Source organism: Sphaerodactylus townsendi, unplaced genomic scaffold, assembly GCF_021028975.2.
Source record: "Sphaerodactylus townsendi isolate TG3544 unplaced genomic scaffold, MPM_Stown_v2.3 scaffold_32, whole genome shotgun sequence".
Lineage (NCBI taxonomy): Eukaryota > Metazoa > Chordata > Lepidosauria > Squamata > Sphaerodactylidae > Sphaerodactylus > Sphaerodactylus townsendi.
In genome coordinates this window covers 301,440-320,798 of record NW_025950495.1, presented here as the reverse complement: position 1 = coordinate 320,798, position 19,359 = coordinate 301,440, and the positions used below count along the sequence as shown (strand labels likewise).

General features: G+C 44.8%; 1 protein-coding gene across 1 annotated transcript in view; it reads left to right on the top strand.

Moving 5' to 3' along the window:
- PLEKHA2 (pleckstrin homology domain containing A2) overlaps positions 1-19,359 on the top strand; it is a 61,964-nt gene that overhangs the window by 31,365 nt on the left and 11,240 nt on the right. The window contains exons 5-10 of the mRNA XM_048482968.1: positions 349-446; positions 5,099-5,206; positions 15,138-15,281; positions 16,678-16,746; positions 18,005-18,075; positions 18,625-18,688. Coding sequence (XP_048338925.1) covers positions 349-446; positions 5,099-5,206; positions 15,138-15,281; positions 16,678-16,746; positions 18,005-18,075; positions 18,625-18,688 — 554 coding nt within the window. The remainder of the gene's footprint in view (positions 1-348; positions 447-5,098; positions 5,207-15,137; positions 15,282-16,677; positions 16,747-18,004; positions 18,076-18,624; positions 18,689-19,359) is intronic.

The window sequence follows — 19,359 nt, the reverse complement described above, 5'->3', positions numbered from 1 at the left end:
AAAACACCTCAATGCAAGGAGGAAGCTATTCATTAGCAATACAGTTTCAGTGGCAAATATATTTGGGGAATGGGCAGTCTTCACCAACCTATGAATGGTTTAAAAGAAAGAGAAAGAGCTGGCATGATGAGCTTTCTCTGGGCAAGAAATTCCAGAACTAGCAGCGATACAACAACCCTAGACTTCTGTGACGGCAGACGCATTCGTAGTGGGGACTGCTTAGAAGCTCTCTGACCAGGGTGCCTGGGTAATACTCTGCTGAAGCTCTTTCAGAAAGCTGAAAGCAACCTGAGCGTGTTCACTGCTTTCTGTTCTACTCAACTCTGATGCTGATCTTTGTGTCCACAGTTATCAATGCTTTGTCTCAACGCTATTTCTTACAAGCCAGCGACCAAAAAGATCTGCAGGACTGGGTGGACGCACTAAATCGGGCAAGCAAGATAACGGTATGTTGCCCTGCGTGAGCAATTCCATTCTCCAATGGAAGGGATGGAGCTTCATTTGATATTTCCCCTAGTTTCCTTTCAAATAGAAAAGGAGTAGATGCTTCAGATTTCCCTGATGGTGGGAGTCTCCTACCAACAGGATTCCTTAGGCATGACCATTGACATGGTATGAAACCCAGTACAAATATGTATTGTCCTTTATCGTAGCTCTTTGTGTTTTCATGGACAAAGTGGTTGCTACACCACATCAAAATGTAATTTCCTTGTCGACAGATGTGTTACCTTTAGCCTGTATTCCCAGGTTACCCTGATCTTGTCAGATCTCAGAAACTAAGCAGGGTCACCACTGGTTAGCACTTGGATGGGAGGCCACCAAGGAAATCCAGGGTTAGTACACAGAGGCAGACAATGCCAAGTCACCTCTGTTTGTCTCTTGCCTTGAAAACCATAAGTTGGCTGCAGAGTGATAGTACTTTGCACTACCACCAGAGTGATAGTACTTTGCACTTGAAAACCATAAGTTGGCTGTAGAGTGATAGTACTTTGCACTACCACATCCCAGGTAGCACATCTGTATCTGGAAAACACTATTTTCTCTGTATGCTAAGGACTATATTGAGTTGCTGAAGAAATGTGATTTTTATACAAATATTGTTATATTAGTAGCATTTTATACTTTTATGCAAGCATTGCAATGATCAGTATGAGGCTAATCTTGCTTCTCGTAAAATAGGCCCGTACAACTCCTGATCCCACCATGCCAATCACAACTCCCACGCTGTGGACTGTGCCGGAATAAGCCTCTGTTCTTGAGGCCAAAACCAAACCAAGGCTAATCATTATTGATCTTATTTTTTCATATATTATCCTATCCTATTTATTTCATATATTATCCTATCAGCATACTTAGTAATTGCAATGACTTAATTAGTATTTGCCTTTCAAAGCGTTTCGTGTCCATTATTTCAGCAATCCTTACAATAAACCTGTAAAGTATCTCCTTACTCTGAATGGGTAGACCTTGTGGGTTGAGATATGGTGGCTTACCCTTGGCCATCTAGTGAGTGCTTGGTGGAGGCAGGAAGGAGTGTGGCTCAGGGTAGGTTTTGTTTTGGCTAACATTTGGAAGGAGTTGCTCTGTAGAAGAGAAGCATGCCCTCCCTCTCTTTGCAAGCTGAGAAAAGCAGCAGGACAGTGAGGTAAGGTCACTCAGTGGTAGAGAAGATTCCTCCATGGCCCTTGGCATGTTCTCATGGTGGCTTCATGATGTTGATGTATTTCATGACCCCACCTTTTTTGGCCTGCTGCCCATGCTCCTGGCCTTGACACTTGTGAAGCTGTAACCCTGGTCCCTTCTTCCTGGCTGACGTTACATGATGTCTTGTCTTCTTCTGGCCACCTAGTGGGTCCTGAATCTGGAAGCATTGAAAACGGCTCTATATCATTTAAAATGATCCTTTCCCACAGATGATGCATGAATGTGTGGAATATGAATGAGCTTCCCCTCTAATGTCATGGGGGTATATCTGTTCTTGAAGATTAGGCTATATACACTCTGACTTAGGGGTGATGGTCTAGTGCTGTGTGCACAATTGAAGTTCCAGGAAAAGCCATGGATTTTTCTTTCTCTTTCTGTGAGAAAAATGTGAGATTTGAGGCAGCTCAGGCCAAACCTTGATATAGGGGCCAGCTCAGATGGATGGGTTTTCTTCCTCTTCAGTGTTTGTCTGGCTGTAGCCACATCAAATGGAACCTGTGGGGGAAAGGTGCCCTGCAGTGTGTTCCAGCTGCTCTGTGGCACTCAGCAAGAGTTGTGCCACTACAAACACAGGCATGTAAGAGTTCAAAGCATTATTTCCTCCTGCTTTGGCAGCTGCGTTTGAGGGGCTTTCACTGGTTCCATTACCAAGCTGCAGCTGTTAAGTCTCCAAGACAGTGGGGATTTTTCTGCCCACATTCTGAGGAAACCCTGAGGTTCCTTGGAATCTGTTTGTGGTTTCTTGAAAGACTGCCCATCCACCTTTGTCAGTCTTCCTCTGTGCATCCACAGGCTGAATGTTAGGGATGTTTTCTCAGGAACTGAGGGGAGGAGGTGATCTTTCAGTTTGTGTCAAATAGTGAAGAGGCTCCCCAGACCTGGTCGTGACACTGCAGGCAAACAGAAGAATGTACAGGAACGTTTCCTTTGCAACCTTCAGACATAGGTTCTCTGTCAGATACATAGAAGATTTCTCTATGAGCGGGATCAATACACACATGGGTCTTTGAGGGCAGGAGTTGTGAAGATTACCACTTAAAGCCCATAGTCACCAAAGCAGCATATTACTGTTTGTGTGGTTTCTGTGAAACACATACCTACTGCAGTAGGTCTTTGCAAAATAATGGATTGTGTTGCTTGGTGTATCTCTTGCCATTATGTTCCTCCTCATTGGCTGAGAGAACTGTGACTTGCCCATAGTTACCCAGCAGGCTTCATATGGAAGAGGGGAGAATTGAATCCAGTTCTCCAGATCAGAGTCTGCTGCCCTTAATCACTACACCATGCCATCCCCAAATGCCTGGCACCCTTCTGAGTACTGGAATATCACACTTCTGAGAAATGTTCCCTTTTTTTAAACATCGGCTGCTTTTATACCAATCCATATCTATAAAAGATGCAAAAGATCTCTCACATATTGTGTTTTGCTGTTCCTTAAAGGAGCCCATGTGTGTGCTTCTCCATTTTTTCCCCTCACAGCTGCTCAATGGTATAGCTTAGGATAATAAATGAAGAGTGGCCCTGGTAGTACTTAGGCACCAACTCAGTTGCCCTGACAACCATGGCCACATCAACTTCTTCCTCTCCCCCATTGGCTTGTGGGAATGACCATATCAGAAGTTGGATTAGTGAGAAGTGCATTCACAGTGGACTCGAGGGTGAGGGCTTCCATATAGGTGACTTGACCCCAACATCAAGGCTACCTGTGCTCTTTCTCTGTCCCGTCACACTTTGCTGACTTCAGCATCTTCTGTGGTTTGAGATCAGAACTCTGAATGCTGTGTGGTGGATCATAGCAGGCAGCAAGGATCTAGGCCAGTTGGGTGTTAGCCTATTAAAAGCTTACAAATTCCTTAGCAAGTTTTACCAGCCCAGCCCACAGACTGCTTTTACCTTAGGGACGGAGTGAATAAATCCAACCTGAATTCACCACAAGATTGTAAGGATGAGTTTTTACCATTTAGTGGGGAAAATTCATGAGGGACCTTGTTCAAACTGAACCTTGTATGGGGATGTCTTTAACATTTACGCTTCGCCCAGAGAGAGATGTTCATGGCTACCAAGAGCTGCCAGAAGCGTCCTTAGAATTAGCAGCCAAAGGGCCACACACACATAATGGCGATGACGTTATGGCAGCTTGTAGGAGGATGTCTGAGAATCTTTGGGCCCTTATACTAGGCAGGCTCTTGAGAGGCAACACCCAGGATAATAACTGTCACTAGTGAGTACCAGCCTTAGCTGCAGAGGGTGAGCAAATGACTTCATATTGCAGCTTCTCCAGTGACGCCTGCCTCCACAGTGTGTTGGGGTAGTGCATAAGCATTTTATTGTCATTGTGCACGCACAACGAAATTTACAATGTGGCACTTAATACTAGCACAGTATTTCAACAGGGAGTAGAATGCTCACTTTATGAGAGCAGTGGTGGTTATTTTGAGAATAGTATTGCTGAGGTCCTGAAGGAGAGTCGTTACCCACCCAATGCTTCAGATTAGATAAATGTCTGGTTGCTCTAGCTGTTGCCATGGAAGATCCATTGCAAAGAAAGCAGTTGCAGTCAGAGTTGAATGTCTCTGCATTGCAAATTGTGCATGGAAACGAGGTTTCATAGCTTCTTTTGCCCCCAAACTGAAAGTTCTTATTTATACCATTTATATCCCAATTTCCTCCCCCAATGGGAACCCAAAACAGCTTGTTCTTCCCTCATACGTTTTAACCTCTCGACAATCCTTTAAAGTAGGTTAGGTTGAAAAAGAATGACTGGTCGAAACTTCCATGGCAAACTGGGGATTTGAACCTGACTCTTCCAGATCCTAGTATGTATTCTAATCATTACAACATGCTGGGTGTGTCTCACAAGCAGTGATGCTTCTTTCCGACTTTATCCAGCTCTGGGGGGGAAACGTTGGGTCTGCTTCCAGCCTAGCAGATCACAATATCAAGGATATGTGGATATTCAGTGCATTTCTAAGTGGTACTTTCAACCTAGAAGTTCTTAAATGACTTACAGACTAAAATACTAACATTTTAACTGGTAAGGCTTTAAAGGTTAGAACAATAACCTAGAGAGATGCAAATATTAAGGGAACATTTGGATGTTCCATTTGTTTCTCTGGGATTGTTCACACTCATGACTTATTTCTATTTTTTTAGCTGTTGATCCACTAGTGTTGGAATTCTGTTGCGCACTGAGGTTCAGTAGTTCTTCCCTCCCTAGCTGCCACATCAGTTACTTTTCTTAAAGATATGACTTAACTTTGGAACATTCTAACAAGTGACTGAAGGTATGGAAAATGTGTACAGTGCTGGAGGATACCTTGTCCGGCACATTCTCAGAAGGTTGGTTATATGTATCAGGTGTAACATCTTCCTTTTATTTCTTTTCATTTCGTAGGTACCAAAGACTGGGAATGTGTCTCCAACCACAGATGCTGCAAAAGCCCCCTACAAGACTGAGATCATTGGTGGAGTAGTTGTGCAGACACCTATCTCTGTCAACCAGGTGAGAAGGGAACAACTATCAAGTCATATCTGTTACCGTTGAGGAGGGCATGGCAGGGTATGACCATAGATCAGTGACCAAATTGCATTGTGAACAGCCTAGAGCCCTTTGTGGATTAGGCGGTCTATAAAATCTAATAAATAAATAAGTAAGTAAACAAACAAACGTGTGGAAGAGCCTTGATTCAATTGCTAGCATATGCAGTGGAAATCTCTGATATCAATGCTGGGGGAAAATCTTTCTGCCTGCTGTTAAAGTAGATAATATAGGGACAGATGGACCAATATTCCTGCTCAATATAAAGCAGCGTCATGTTCTCTGTGATTATTCATTTCTAATGTAAGTCTGCATAGGAAAAAGTCCTCTTGCATTCATAGTAGACACTCTGGTCCTCAGACAGATTGCCAGCATGTTTGTTAGTCCCCCCAAAAACAAAAGACATATTGTTATCACAACTGTTTAGACTAGATGTGTCAGTGTGAATGCCACCCATTTTCTAGTTTGAGCCTGAATTCACACAAGATAAATTGAATGTAAGGAAGGAAACTTGTCTTTCACCTCTTCTCACGCTCACATGCTAGAGATGCTGTTGGTTTTGGCATTTTTTGCTGTCAAGTCACAGCTAATTTATAGTGACCCTGTTGGGTTTTCAAGGCCAGAGATGCAGCTCAAAGAAATACCCTCAATCTGGGCAGGGACCCACCCAAATCTTTGACAAACTCCAGCAGTGCCTCTACAAGGTTGGGAAGAATACAGAATCTGAAGGAATTATGCCCCTACCCCCCCCCCCCCAAAGAGTGAGGGGAAGATAAAAAGATGCGAGTTAGTGAATTAGCAATCAACCAAAATAATATCAAGCATCCAACACTAGCAAGCTCTTACCACAAGGAATGAAACTCACAGTCCATGTATCATTAGATGAGGGTATTTCTGGGCAAACAGAAGTTTAATTAAAGGGCAGGTTCTGGCTGCAGTTATAGGGCAAGAGGAGCAGCAGTGGCGTAGGAGGTTAAGAGCTCATGTATCTAATCTGGAGGAACCGGGTTTGATTCCCAGCTCTGCCACCTGAGCTGTGGAGGCTTATCTGGGGAATTCAGATTAGCCTGTACACTCCCACACACGCCAGCTGGGTGACCTTGGGCTAGTCACAGCTTCTCGGAGCTCTCTCAGCCCCACCTACCTCACAGGGTGTTTGTTGTGAGGGGGGAAGGGCAAGGAGATTGTAAGCCCCTTTGAGTCTCCTGCAGGAGAGAAAGGGGGGATATAAATCCAAACTCTTCTTATTCTCCTCCTCCTCCTCCTCCTTCTCCTCCTCCTCCTTCTCCTCCTCCTCCTCCTCCTCCTCCTCCTCCTCCTCCTCCTCCTTCTTCTTCTTCAACTAAAAATGAATTTCCAGACAGAAGGAGGCATGGTGGGCAGTAAGGTGTGACTTCTGACTGGCTGAAGGGGAGACAGAGAGGTGGTGTGGAGATGTGGGAATATTTCCAAATAAGGAAAGAGAGGGAAGATGGCCAGCTGGAAAGAAAACATAGTTCAAGCAACCTTGGTCTAAACCAGTGATGCGGCTTTGTAGGCAATTCCAAATAGTCTTAATTTATTGAGACAGACCTATTTTTGGGAAATGCAGATGTAGTTACATCTCTACTTTTGGCAGGATACTAATACTGGAAGATCCTTTTTGTGGTTAAGGGCGCACTGATTCCACATGGCTGCCCAAATACTGGGTGTGGCTTGCCTTCTGTCTGGCATGGCTGTTTTTTTTAATCTAGTAAGTGCAACGAGACTTCTTGGATTTCTGCTTACTTTGCTGTGCCTTCTTTGTTGTGATAATGGGAAAACATCTTTGCACAGTCCACTAAACAAGACAGAGAAGAAAAGTTGGTCTCAAATTATTGATAGGATCTAGGAGACCCAGACCATGGGAGCTTTCTGGCTGACCTTGGGCCAGTCACACACACTCAATCCTACTTCACAGGGTTGTTGAGAGGATAAAATGGAAGAGGAGAAATGATCTAAACAGCTTTGGGGGGGGGGGCAAGATATAAATAAATAAAGAGGTGGAAGGAAGGGGAAAGAAAGACAGAACAAAGTACAGTTTTTGTTGCTGGTAATCAAAATACAGGAACATAAAATACTTTTGCAAGCTGGGTGTTTAGGGGGTGGGTGGGTGGCTGAAAGCACTTGGTGTCTGAAAGCTTTCAAAGTACAGGGACCAAATATCCCTGTGTCTCACAGTGGGGAGGCCCTGTCCCTTGGTTGCCATTCATCTAAACTCTGACAGTGGGGGCATCTGGAGCTGACATTCTGATGTAGATTGAATAGATACTATACTGTCCATATCATGATTGGGGAGGATTTTAGGGGAGAAAGTGGTCTGCTACAGAACAATACTAGCACGAAAAAAAGCAGGTCCCTGGTCCAGAAATCTTAGCCAGCATGATGTAGTGGTTAAGAGACTCTAATCTGGAGAGACAGGTTTGTTTCCTCACTCCTACCCATGAAGCCTGCTGGGTGATCTTGGGCTAATCACAGTTCTCCGAGAACACTCTCAGCCCCACCTACCTCACATGGTGTCTGTTGAAGGGGTGGCAATTGTAAGCCACGTTGAGGCTCCTCAAAAGGTTGAGAGAAGCAGGGTATAAAAACGAACTCTTCTTAGTCTGAATATTTAGGAGAGAATAGATGTGATGAAATGGAGAGGCAGCATAATTGAGTGCATGTGCGCATAATGTATTAATAATCCTTAGAATGCATGATGTGCTTTCAGAGTGTTGAAAGGGCTCAGTCTCAGGCCTTACAACAGCCCTGTAATGTGCTTCTATATAATTATCCCCAACTGATATGTGTGCCATCTGTGGAAGCTAATAAGAGAAGGTGGCTTCCCTAGGGCTGAACCAAGACTTGTTCTGGTGATTTCCTACTTAGCCTTTCCAGGGCTGTCTCATCTCTAGAGCTGTTGTGTGTACTTCTCCTCCCCTTCCTCCTCTTTTTCCTTTCTTCTCCTTCTCCCTTCTTTCTTCTTTGCAGAATATGTGAAACTTTAGTTATAATTTAGTGCAGGCCAATGTAAGAACTAAAATAAATGACACCATGGTAATAACCCTGCTCTGCCCAGCCCTTGGGCATGACAAAATCCAGGGCACAGCTGGTATAGCCTCGCTGCCAACACAGCTAGTCTGTTGTGTCTCATTATCGGTGTGTGTGTGTGTGTGTGTGTGTGTGTGTGTGTGCTGCTGTCCTCCTTTTATGGTGCACTTTACAGAAAAGCAGGGTTGTTTATCCTGAGATCCAAGTGTATGAATGTTTCGAAGGAGACCTGAGAAGCAAAAGCTTTGCTTCACAGAGGCCTGTGCAATTTGTGAAGTCAGCCATGTGACCGCTCCCTCATCAATTGTTTTTGCTGCTGGCCTGAAAAATGGAGGTTGTCATGCAACTGGCAGTCAGCTGCACATTCTTGGTGGGTTCTATTTGGCTTGGTGGCACCCGAACTGTGTAGGCCAGGGGTCTGCAACCTGCGGCTCTCCAATTGGTCATGCTGGCAAGGGCTGATGGGATTTGTAGTTCATGAATATCTGGAGAGCTGCAGGTTGCAGACCCTTGGTGTGGGCCCAGAAACCTTCAGTGGCATGTTACTTGATGAGACTGTGTAATGAAGTGATGACATGCTGCTGTTAGACCTACTACCTGTCCTCTGGATCTGTGCCCCTCCTGGCTTATTAAAGTGTGCCAGGTGGAGCTACAGCCCCACCTGTTGAACATCATCAATAGCTCCCTTGAGCAAGGAGTTTTTCTGGGTGGGCTGAAGGAGGCAGTGGTCCGCCCACTCTTGAAAAGACCATCATTAGATCCAGGCGATCTGGCCAATTACTGCCCCGTTTCGAATCTTTCGTTTCTGGGGAAGGTAATTGAGAGAGTGGTGTTGGAGCAGCTTCTGGGCTTTCTGGAGGACACATCGGCTTTTGATCCCTTCCAGTCCGGCTTCCGTGCTGGGCTTGGGACGGAGACTGTTCTTGTCGCTGTCACAGATATGCTCTGTATACAGCTAGACCGAGGCGGATTGGCGCTACTGGTGTTGTTAGATCTCACTGCAGCGTTTGATGTGGTCGACCACGACCTTTTGACCCCCCCGCCTGGCCGCTTCTGGGGTGCGAGGCACTGTCCTTCAGTGGATTGCCTCGTTTCTCCAGGACCGGACACAGCAAGTGTGGTGTGGGGACCAAGCCTCCCAGAGGTGCCCACTTCAGTGTGGTGTGCCTCAGGGAGCGCTGTTGTCCCCGCTATTATTTAACATCTATATGCGACCCCTTGTTCAGCTGGTACGGAGCTTTGGGCTGACTTGTCATCAATATGCTGATGACACTCAACTCATTCTGTTGATGGAGAGGGGAACGGTCATCGCCCCTGCGGCTCTCCAGCAGTGCTTGGAGGCGGTTGCTGGTTGGTTGAAGCAGAGCAGGTTAAAACTGAATCCATCGAAGATGGAGATCCTCTGGCTGGGGCGGGAAGGAGATGCTGGGGATTTTCAGCCGCTGGTGTGGGAGGGGGCTACATTGGCACCGGCCTCCTCCGCTCGCAGCCTGGGGTTCCACCTGGATTCGTCTCTTTCAATGGAGACCCAGGTGGCCCAAATAACCCGGGTTGCGTTCTTCCACCTCCGTCAGGCCCGGCGGCTGGTCCCCTTCCTCTCCCAAACGGACCTGGCTACTGTGATCCATGCAACAGTCACCTCCAGTCTAGACTATTGCAACTCGATCTACGCGGGCCTTCCCTTGCGTCTGATTCGGAAACTAAAACTGGTCCAGAATGCGGCGGCTCGTCTGCTTACAGGGGGTGCCGCCAGAGACCATATTCTACCTGTGCTGTGCTGCCTGCACTGGTTGCCGGTTGAATTCCGAATCATTTTCAAGGTGTTGGTATTGACCTTTAAGGCCTTACGCGGCCTGGGACCTCCGTACCTACGGGACCGTCTTGCCCCATATGTCCCAAATCAACCTCTGCGGTCAGCAGAGACCAATCTGCTGGTGATCCCTGGCCCCTCAATGATGTGGCTGGCCTCCACCTGGGCCAGAGCTTTTACAGCTCTGGCCCCTGCCTGGTGGAACGCTCTGTCTCCAGCTACGCGGGCCCTGCGGGACCTTAACGAGTTCCGCAGGGCCTGCAAAACCGAGCTGTTCCACCGGGCCTTTGGGGAGGCCGGCCGCTGATGGCGCCCCCCTTTTTTCTTCTTTCTGTAACATCTGTGGATCCTACCGCTCCTTCCTCTTTTTCTTCTTTGGGGATCTGTTAGTAGGACGCCATCTATAAATTTGACTGATCGCTGTTTTTAATGGGGTGATTTTAACATTGATAGAGCCACTGCTTAATGTTTATTTAATCCAATTTGAGATTACTGATTTTATTGTGTGCTCTATTTCTATGTTTTGTTCACCGCCCTGAGCCCTTCGGGGGAGGGCGATTTATAAATACAATAAATAATAATAATAATAATAATAATAATAATAATAATAATAATAATAATAATAATAATAATAATAATGTGTGAAGTAGTCGTCACAGATCACAGCTTTCATATCTCCTGATCCAAAGTGCAAATAGTGTGGTCGTTATTGTTGGGTTAGTACGGAGGATATCTAGATTAAGATCTCTGCTTCAGTGGGTTACTGTGGCCCTGTCAGACTAACCTACCGCACAAGTTTAGTTGTAAGGATGAAATGGGTTTACTACATTTCCCCCCATTTTTCTCTCCAGCAATTCTCAGGTTTGTTTATATGAACAAACCTTCTCCCGTTTTGTCATCATAACGACCCTGTGAGGTAGGCTAGGATTACAATTGGGCCCAGTCACCAAATGAACTTTATGGCTGAGTAAAGTCTTGAACTCAGGCCCCCTTGCTCAGCCCCCCTCTCCCACTCTACCCATATGTATTCAGTTATAGAATTATCATTTCCGTGTGACTTGCATAAGTGTGAATTGGCCCGGTGTCATCTCAAGTGGCACTTTTTCCAAATAGTGTTTGGTGCCAACCCAGCAACAGTTCTTTTGCCCATCATAGAGGGGGTCTGCAGCTCAATGGCATAGCATGTGTTTGAGAGCCAGCATGACACAGTGGTTAAGAGGGGTGGACTCTAAACTAGACAACCGGGTTTGATTCCCCACTCCTCCACATGAGTGGCAGACTCTTATCTGGTGAGCTGGATATAGTTTTTGCATTCCTACATTCCTGCTGGGTGACCTTGGGCTAGTCACAGTTCATTTAGAATTATCTCAGCCCCACCTACCTCACAAGGTGTCTGTTGTGGGGAGAGGAAGGGAAAGGAGTTTGTAAGTTGCTTTGAGACTCCTTACAAGAGAGAAAGGTGGGGTATAAATCCAAACTCCTCCTCTTCTTCTTATGCTGAATGCCAGCATATTTGATTAAAGCAGTTGTAACACTTTGTTTATAGATGGACTTTCTGTACATAGTACATCTATGACATTTTACAAAATATTACAAAATTCACATATAATAAGTGCAAAGTACTCATATTTCTTCCCCATGTTAAGCTTCCTGTCCTTGGGCAGCTATCATGTCAGGAAGAAAGTTCCTCATTCCTCTTAATGTACAGCAGTATTCAAACATGGGAACACTACCACCCCTGCCTTCTGATGTGGTTTGTCCCAGGAAGACTGTACCAGGTGCTTTTGCTGAATGCAAAAATAATCTCTTAGTACTCTATCTTAATTACTGACTTCATTTTGCTCTGACTCTAATTTACCCTAAGCCCTCAGGATGGGGCAGGCTAGAGAACAAAGCAAGTTGTGCCAACGATATGCTCGGAGCAGAGTGCATGAAGTGCATAGGAAGTCTTTCCTCAGTTTTATGACCACTGTTACCAAATGCTTGTTTTATGAGAGTCGGTCTTAATTAATGCCTTGGGCCCTCCTAGTTTAATTAAACGATTTGGCTCTATGTTAACATTCACTATCACCTAATTGCTCGACCTCTTGATGGCATGCTCCACTTTGTTGTGAATGAGTGGCAGGGAAAAATAAGCCCTACGAGAAAAAGTTGGAGGAACTGGGTTATGTTTAGCCTAGAGAAGACTGAGAGGGGACAAAATTATACTTTTCAAATGCTTGAAGATTTGTCACATGGTAGAAGGACAAGACCTGCTCTGTGCTACACCATAGGGTTAAGACCCTAACCCGCCCCCAGAGATGGTGCTTGGAATTTATGCCTTCTGGGTTCTTTCACTTGATACTTAAGGTTAGTGAGGACTGTTTGCCATTTCTTAATCTGTTGTAAAAAGGAATTTGGGAAAATTACAGACTGGGGTGCTGAGTGTAGATTCAGTTGAAACTTTGCAGACTAGTGAACGTTGGGATTTCAGTCCCAGGAGGGTTTTATTGTAAAATGTCCAGAACATTCAGATGCTGGCAAGCTCTAATCTGTTCTTGCCCATTTTTTACAAAAAAAGCTTGAGTCAGATCACTCCATAAATCTCTAAGCAAGTTCTTCAAAACAAGCCACATGGATACTTACCTCATGGCCTGCTCCCAGATGAAGCTTTTTTTTTCTTTTTTCCCCCTCTACAGCCAAGTCCCATTTTTCATTCCTGTTTGTAAACTTTCTTCCCTATTTGCTCTAGTTTGACTTCTGCCAGTCTCTCTGTGGGACTTGTCAGGCTTTCGCCTTAATGGCGCTCAAGAGGGGCAAATGTCATCCTCTGGGCTGCTGTTTTTTGCTGAACGTAGCTCTTCTGTTCAGACACAAAACCACAGCTTATTCTCAGCCCAGCAGTGACAGTGCCGGGCTTTGTTGCTGACCCTCTGTGCCGAGGGAGCCTGACGCACCAACAGACCAGGCCACCCGAAATGGGGGACACAATGGCACAGTGTGTCTGCCCCATTGTCACCAGGGAACTGTACTTATTAAAAAATATGAAGTGGGCACTCATCCATGTAATTTATGCTGTGAGCAAAACCCTACTTTCTTTTCCAGAGCTTTTCGGCTCATCCTGTTGAAGTAAAAAAATGAAAAGTACAGTCATTGAACCGTTTGATTTCTTCAACTAGAAGGCAGTTGGAAACACTAGCTTACTTTTCTGAATCTTTGTCCATTGTATATTCTCATTGTATTATGCCTCCCCCCACCCCCACCTTTGAGCCTTTCCTTTTATCCCATGTACATTTGTCTTTCAGACAGCTGTAGCCCTTTTGCTTTCTGGATACGTATTCTGGCTTTTTGACTTCTAGCAAAAAGTGGAGCAAAGTCTGCAAACTTTCCAAGCTCTCTTTCTGTAGTTAAACCAAAATTCTGTGCCTAGGAAAACCACCTTTGTGAACATGTAATTCTGCTACCTGGGTATATCAATGCCAATTTGATAATGTCCGGTTTGCTTTGTACTATACTTTTAAAAAATTATAACTGATTTTTGTAACCCAAGGAGCTGTGCAGTATGCTGATAAATACCCTTTTCCCAGTCTTTGTTCAGCCATCTCCTCTTCCTTCTGAGATTTAAGTAGAATTGACCTACACATGTTCTAATATCAGAGGCATAGCAAGGGGGGAAAGTGCCCGGTGCACTGGTGCGTCCTCCGCCCCTGCCCCACCCCAGAACGCCCGCATCCCACCCCGAACGCCCTTGCCACACCCCTGGAATGCCCTCACCACAACCCGATGGGGGGGGCGCGCAGTGTGTCCCCCCCTTCCCCTTGGAGCTACGCCTCTGTCTAATATATCTTTGTAGCCATACAGCCTAGAGTCTCTCTCCTTTTACAAAGGAAAGCAAAATTCTTCCTCTGGTGCTGTTTGATTTGCTTTCTCTGCACTGCCATGAAATTCAGTGGACACATTGTTCTTCCTGCAATGCTCCTTTAGTTCCAGAAGTACAAAGACCTTTGCTGGCAAAGCTCAGGGGAAGTTTGAAGCAAGGAAGGTTGGGCAGAGCTGTTAAGTAGCACCAGGTCATTTCTATGTTCTGCTCAGCACATAAGTAAATGTATCGTGGTGGAAGTCGGATTCCTAGCTGACCAGGTAAAAAGAGCACTGGCGTTCCCTTGTGCCTCTAATAGCGGTTCTGTCTGCTGAAAGCATCAGAGATTATTGTTTGCTAATGTTTGTAGATCAAGCTTCTGTTAGATCCACAAGAGCAGGGGCTAGTTGAAAAGTTTTAGCCTTATGCAGAAGTGATATGCAAAATACAGTCAGGCGACAAAACTAAAGCTCAGATTTAACGATATTGATATATAGCATGTATTTCAGGAGTTCAGAGTACTTTACATACTGTATGTTCTCTCAGTAATAGTTACAAGAGCCCTGCAAGGTAGGATGGTGTCTGGCCAGTTTTGCAGATTGGAAAGGACGAGGCATCAGTGGCTTCCTTAAGGCCACCTAATGTGCTTGTGGCTGAAGCAAAACTCCACAGTGGTTGATTCTGCATGGTCCAAATATCCCGGGTTCAACAAGGGAAATCTCCCGGTTTGGGAAGGTGGCATGGCATAGCCCGATCTCATCAGATCTCTGAAGCAGGGTCAGTACTTGGAAGGGAGACCACCAAGGAAGACTCTGCAGAGGAAGGCAATGACAAACCACCCCTGCTTCTCACTTGCCTTGAAAGCCTCTAGCTGGGATTGCTGTAAATCAGCTACAACTTGACAGCACTTTACACACAAACACAGACATACAATCCACATGTACATTTGCCATATATGCATGGAAATTTGATACTCCGTGGCATCCATGCTAGCTAACCATTAATTTCATCTATCATTAAGATTTAAGAATTCTGCCATAGCCGTAAGTGGCAGAATCTCTTCCAGTTACCGATGGATGCTTAGCCTTGCATTTTTCTTGCCCCAGCTGCCTTGTTATTTCTTTCAGGATCTAATTGTTTCTGTTCCTTTCTCTCTCTCTCTCTCTCTCTCTCTCTCTGCCTGCCCCACCTGCCAGAATGGAGGGGACTCCTCTGAAGGTGGTGAGGTAGCAGCTCACCCTCTTTTGAGACGGTCTCAGAGCTGCATCCCCACTTCAGGTACCAAAACAACTGGTCCTCCTCTTCTCAAGAGCGGCTACTGTGTAAAGCAGGGGAATGTGGTGAGTATCACCCGTGGCCTTCCTTTGTGATACTGTTATTGCCCTAGGTAGTAGTAATATGGAGGGCTGAATAATCTTTTGTGCTTCTTTACAATATGCTAAAATTGTGCTGTTTACAATATGTGCTGTTTACAGTATGCTAAAAGGCGAGCAAACAGGTGGTGGAAGGCAATAGAGACCTGACATTCTGGCTCCAACTGCTGGAATGAGATGTTCAGACTGGGAATGGCTGCCACTATTTATTTGCATCAGATGAGGACTTTTTTCTGAAACTCTCCCTGTATGATAACTTTGAAGCAGATAAGAACTTCCTAGCTGGATCAGATCAAAGAATAACTGTTCTGTTATAGTATATCCCTATTGCTTTTTATAGAAGAATGGTCCTGAACTGTGTGTAACATAGTTTATAGAATTACAGGTATGGGAGTCCTCCTGACCTCCTTGGGCAGGCCAAACTGCAAGGCAGGGGCCACAACATAGAAAGCACATAGCTCAGTTTTTGATCTTGCCCATTTGCAGGTTGACACCTGAGGAAGGTCCTGGACCAATGCGTGGAACTGTCATGGCAGAACATAGGAGTAGAAGTGTTCTTTCTAATATGAGGTTTCAAGGCTGTTCAGGGCTTTCTATAGGATCATTAGTACCTTGAATTGGGCCCAATAGCCAATGGAGTGGCTGCAAAATGGATGTAATTGGCATGACCCATCTAGCTTCTGATAATAACCAATCTGCAGCATTCTGTACCAACTAGAGCAGGGGTCAGCAACCTTTACCACCCAAAGAGCCATTTGGACCCGTTTTCCATGGCCCCGAAGATCTACTGAGCCAGAGAGGTGGCTCTGCATGGAGACGCCTCCAGTTTGGCCCCTCCACTCACCTTTCCTGGAGGGACACGCCCATGCTAACCTCCGACCTCCAGGCCACGCGGAGCCGCAGTATAAGGCTGAAAGAGCCGCATGTGGCTCCGGAGCCGCGGGTTGCAGACCCCTGAACTAGAGTATCTGGGTTGATTGCAAGGGCAGACCCATATAAGTGTGTTTTACAGTAGTCTAATCTTGATGTTGCTGTGGTATGGCTAGATTGTCTGAATCACAATAGAGGCTCATCTTCCAGGCTTGATGAAATTGGACGAAAACATTTTTTGCAGCGCCATTTACTTGCCCAGCAGTAATGTTGGATCCTGTATAAAACCCTAGACTCTTCACTGAGACAGCAAGGGTAATTTGAGATAAATGTTCCATTTCTCTTTCATGGTTGATAACAATAGTCCTCTTTGAAATGCCCAATCCTTATCGCAAGCTTTTGTTGTGTTTGAAGTGTTCAGGACTGCACTGAAGTGTTCTTGGAAGATGGGGAAAGCATTCACATTAGAAGGGGCTTCCTTTCTGTCTTTCAGAGGAAGAGCTGGAAACGACGGTACTTTACCCTGGACAACGTTTCCATCAGTTACTTCAAGTGTGAGCAGGTATACTGTGCAGAATTGTCATTTGCATTTGCTGTATTTTGTATAAAAAGATCCCATAGAATCAAATGTACATTGTCCTTATGGTGAAGCGGTCATCATAATAATGGTTAGGATGTTTGAAGTGTTCGGATAACTTCATAGATTAATTTCAGTCATTTATACAGTCACCTTGTAAAGTAGATTCATGTGGCTTTTTCAGTTTTTGTTTTAATTGGCAGTTGAATATCATTATAATGTTATAAAAATCTGTGTTCCCTGAATTCAGGGAACCTGAATTCCAGGCTTTCATTTTTTTAAAAAAAGGTGGAAGTCTATATCCCCTTTCTAATTCCAAATATATAAGAGGAAAGGCATAGCTCTGCAAGGAAAGGGAGAGTGTCTTACATTTAAAAAAAAATAAGCTGAGAATTTTGAGAACCTGATGTAATGTTGCAACAATATGTGTAACAATATTCAGTCGCTAATTTTAAAAATTCCTCCCCGTTGGGTCCATTTTAGGCATCAGCTAAAAACCTAATTTTCCTACAGGCTTTGGAATGATTAATTTAGGCTCATTGGTTGGGTTTGTTCTGGCTTTTAAAAAAATAGTTTTAATTTTGGCTTTTAAAGAGAAGATTTTTGGTGCTGTTCCATTTGGTGCATTGTTTTTATGATTGATGAGTAAGTTACTGTTGGCATATTTGGTTTATCATGGTTTTTAGGGTTTTTACAGTGTGATTTTTAGCATTCTTTATAGATTTTGAGGCTGCTCTATGAGCCTTTTTGTGCTGAATAGCATGGGGTACAATTGTTTTAAATAAATAACCAGTGTTACAAAATTGAAATAATGGTATGTATTGATGGACAGGGGAATTCTAGAGTTATCCTTCTCCAGCAGGGAGTGTTTGAACATCATCCAAGCATTATGAATCCCGCTTCTCACGCCAACACACAACGACATGCCAGCTCATCATAACTACATATGCACATTTATTTGGCTTGCACTGACCCACTTTCCAAATGTTCACATTAACTCCAATAAATAATGGTATGCTGATATAACCGACCTTCTTGCTGGATTAATAAAATAGTGAGCTTCTGAATTGTGAAGAACTCTGTTTCAGGTGGGACATAAAGAAGAGTTTTGTGCAATATGGAAATTTTGCTAGCCTCCCAACTCAGTTGGCCTACTAAACTGTATTACTTCAATATTATCTGCCTCTGGGACCAGCATGACATCTGCTTTCACCCTAAACATCCGTTTTGTTTTTCTCCTCAGGATAAGGAACCATTGCGGTCAGTCCTTCTGAAGGATATACAGAAGACTCATGAATGTCTAGTCAAATCTGGGTATGACTTTCCTCCAATCTCTGGGAGATTTTAGCCTTGGAATTGTTGCTAAGAATCATAGTACATGTGATATGGGACTTTCATAATCTAAACTCCCTGATGCAGCCGTGTAGCGCCAAGGGGGTGCACAACGCACCAGGCAGGCACCCCCGCAGAGGTGTTCTGGGGGCATTCCGGGGGCGGGGCATGGAGGGGCATGTGGCGCACGCGCGCACCGGGCGTACTTCCCCCTCGCTCCGTCCCTGCCCTGATGTGTTCTTTGGTTTTGAAATGTCACAAGAACCCTCAATATGAGCCAGTTCTATAGCTTTGAGGAAGAGCTTTTCCCCTTAACTCATCCTTCTGTACTGTATCACCCACTCAGTGTGCTGTTAGCCCAAGAAGGAAAAAAGATAGCTATCTTTTTTATCCCCTGTTCCCAATACCTTTAATTAGTCTACATTATTGAGCTAAAGCTCAATAAACTGTGTCACTTTTGTAGAATACTTGCTATAAAGGAGAACATCTGTGTGATGAATTTCCTGTGAATGCCTCTCTCTCTATTTCTAGCGACCTTCTAATGCGGGACAATCTTTTCGAAATCATAACAAGCTACAGGACCTTCTACATCCAGGTAAAATGTCTGCCATATGAATAGGAAAGGGTACTTTAGAAAAAAACTAACAAAAAACTATATTGTGAGGAACTTTGGGGGTCTGAGAAAGATCAGTAGAGGCTCCTCGAAGAGAAGATCCATTCAAGAAAGCGAGCTTGAAGATGATGAAGCAACCATCTTCAAGGAAAGCTATTCCATAAATAACGAATCTTCTTTGTGGAGCCTCTACAAATGATGACTGATAATCCTGTATGGCAACAGGTAACCTCAGGGAAGTGCTGGGCATGCTCTCATTCACATGTTCAATGTAGCAACGCAGCTGGGTAGGCCCAGCTATTCCCTGTACAAACTGAGACCTCCACGAGACCCTCATTGTTTGAGAAACAGTCACATGTAAGCCAACATCTGACTTAAAATTCTAGAGATTTCCAAACAGAGAGAGCTGGAAGAGGTAGGAGATCCCCCTGGCCACCTTCCTCCCAATTGTGTAAACTTATATATTTTTAGCTGGTAATTGCCCCTTGGAGGGGAAAAGAGGATGAAGAAGGAGTAGCTGACCTCTGAAGGAGAGATAAGATAAGCAGTGAATGGCAAAAGGCTGCCCAGAGGCTCTGGGATCTCCCAGAGGAGTTTAAAATTCTACGCAGCCAAAGAGTTGCTTACACTGGGCTGCTGTTCATGTTAATCAT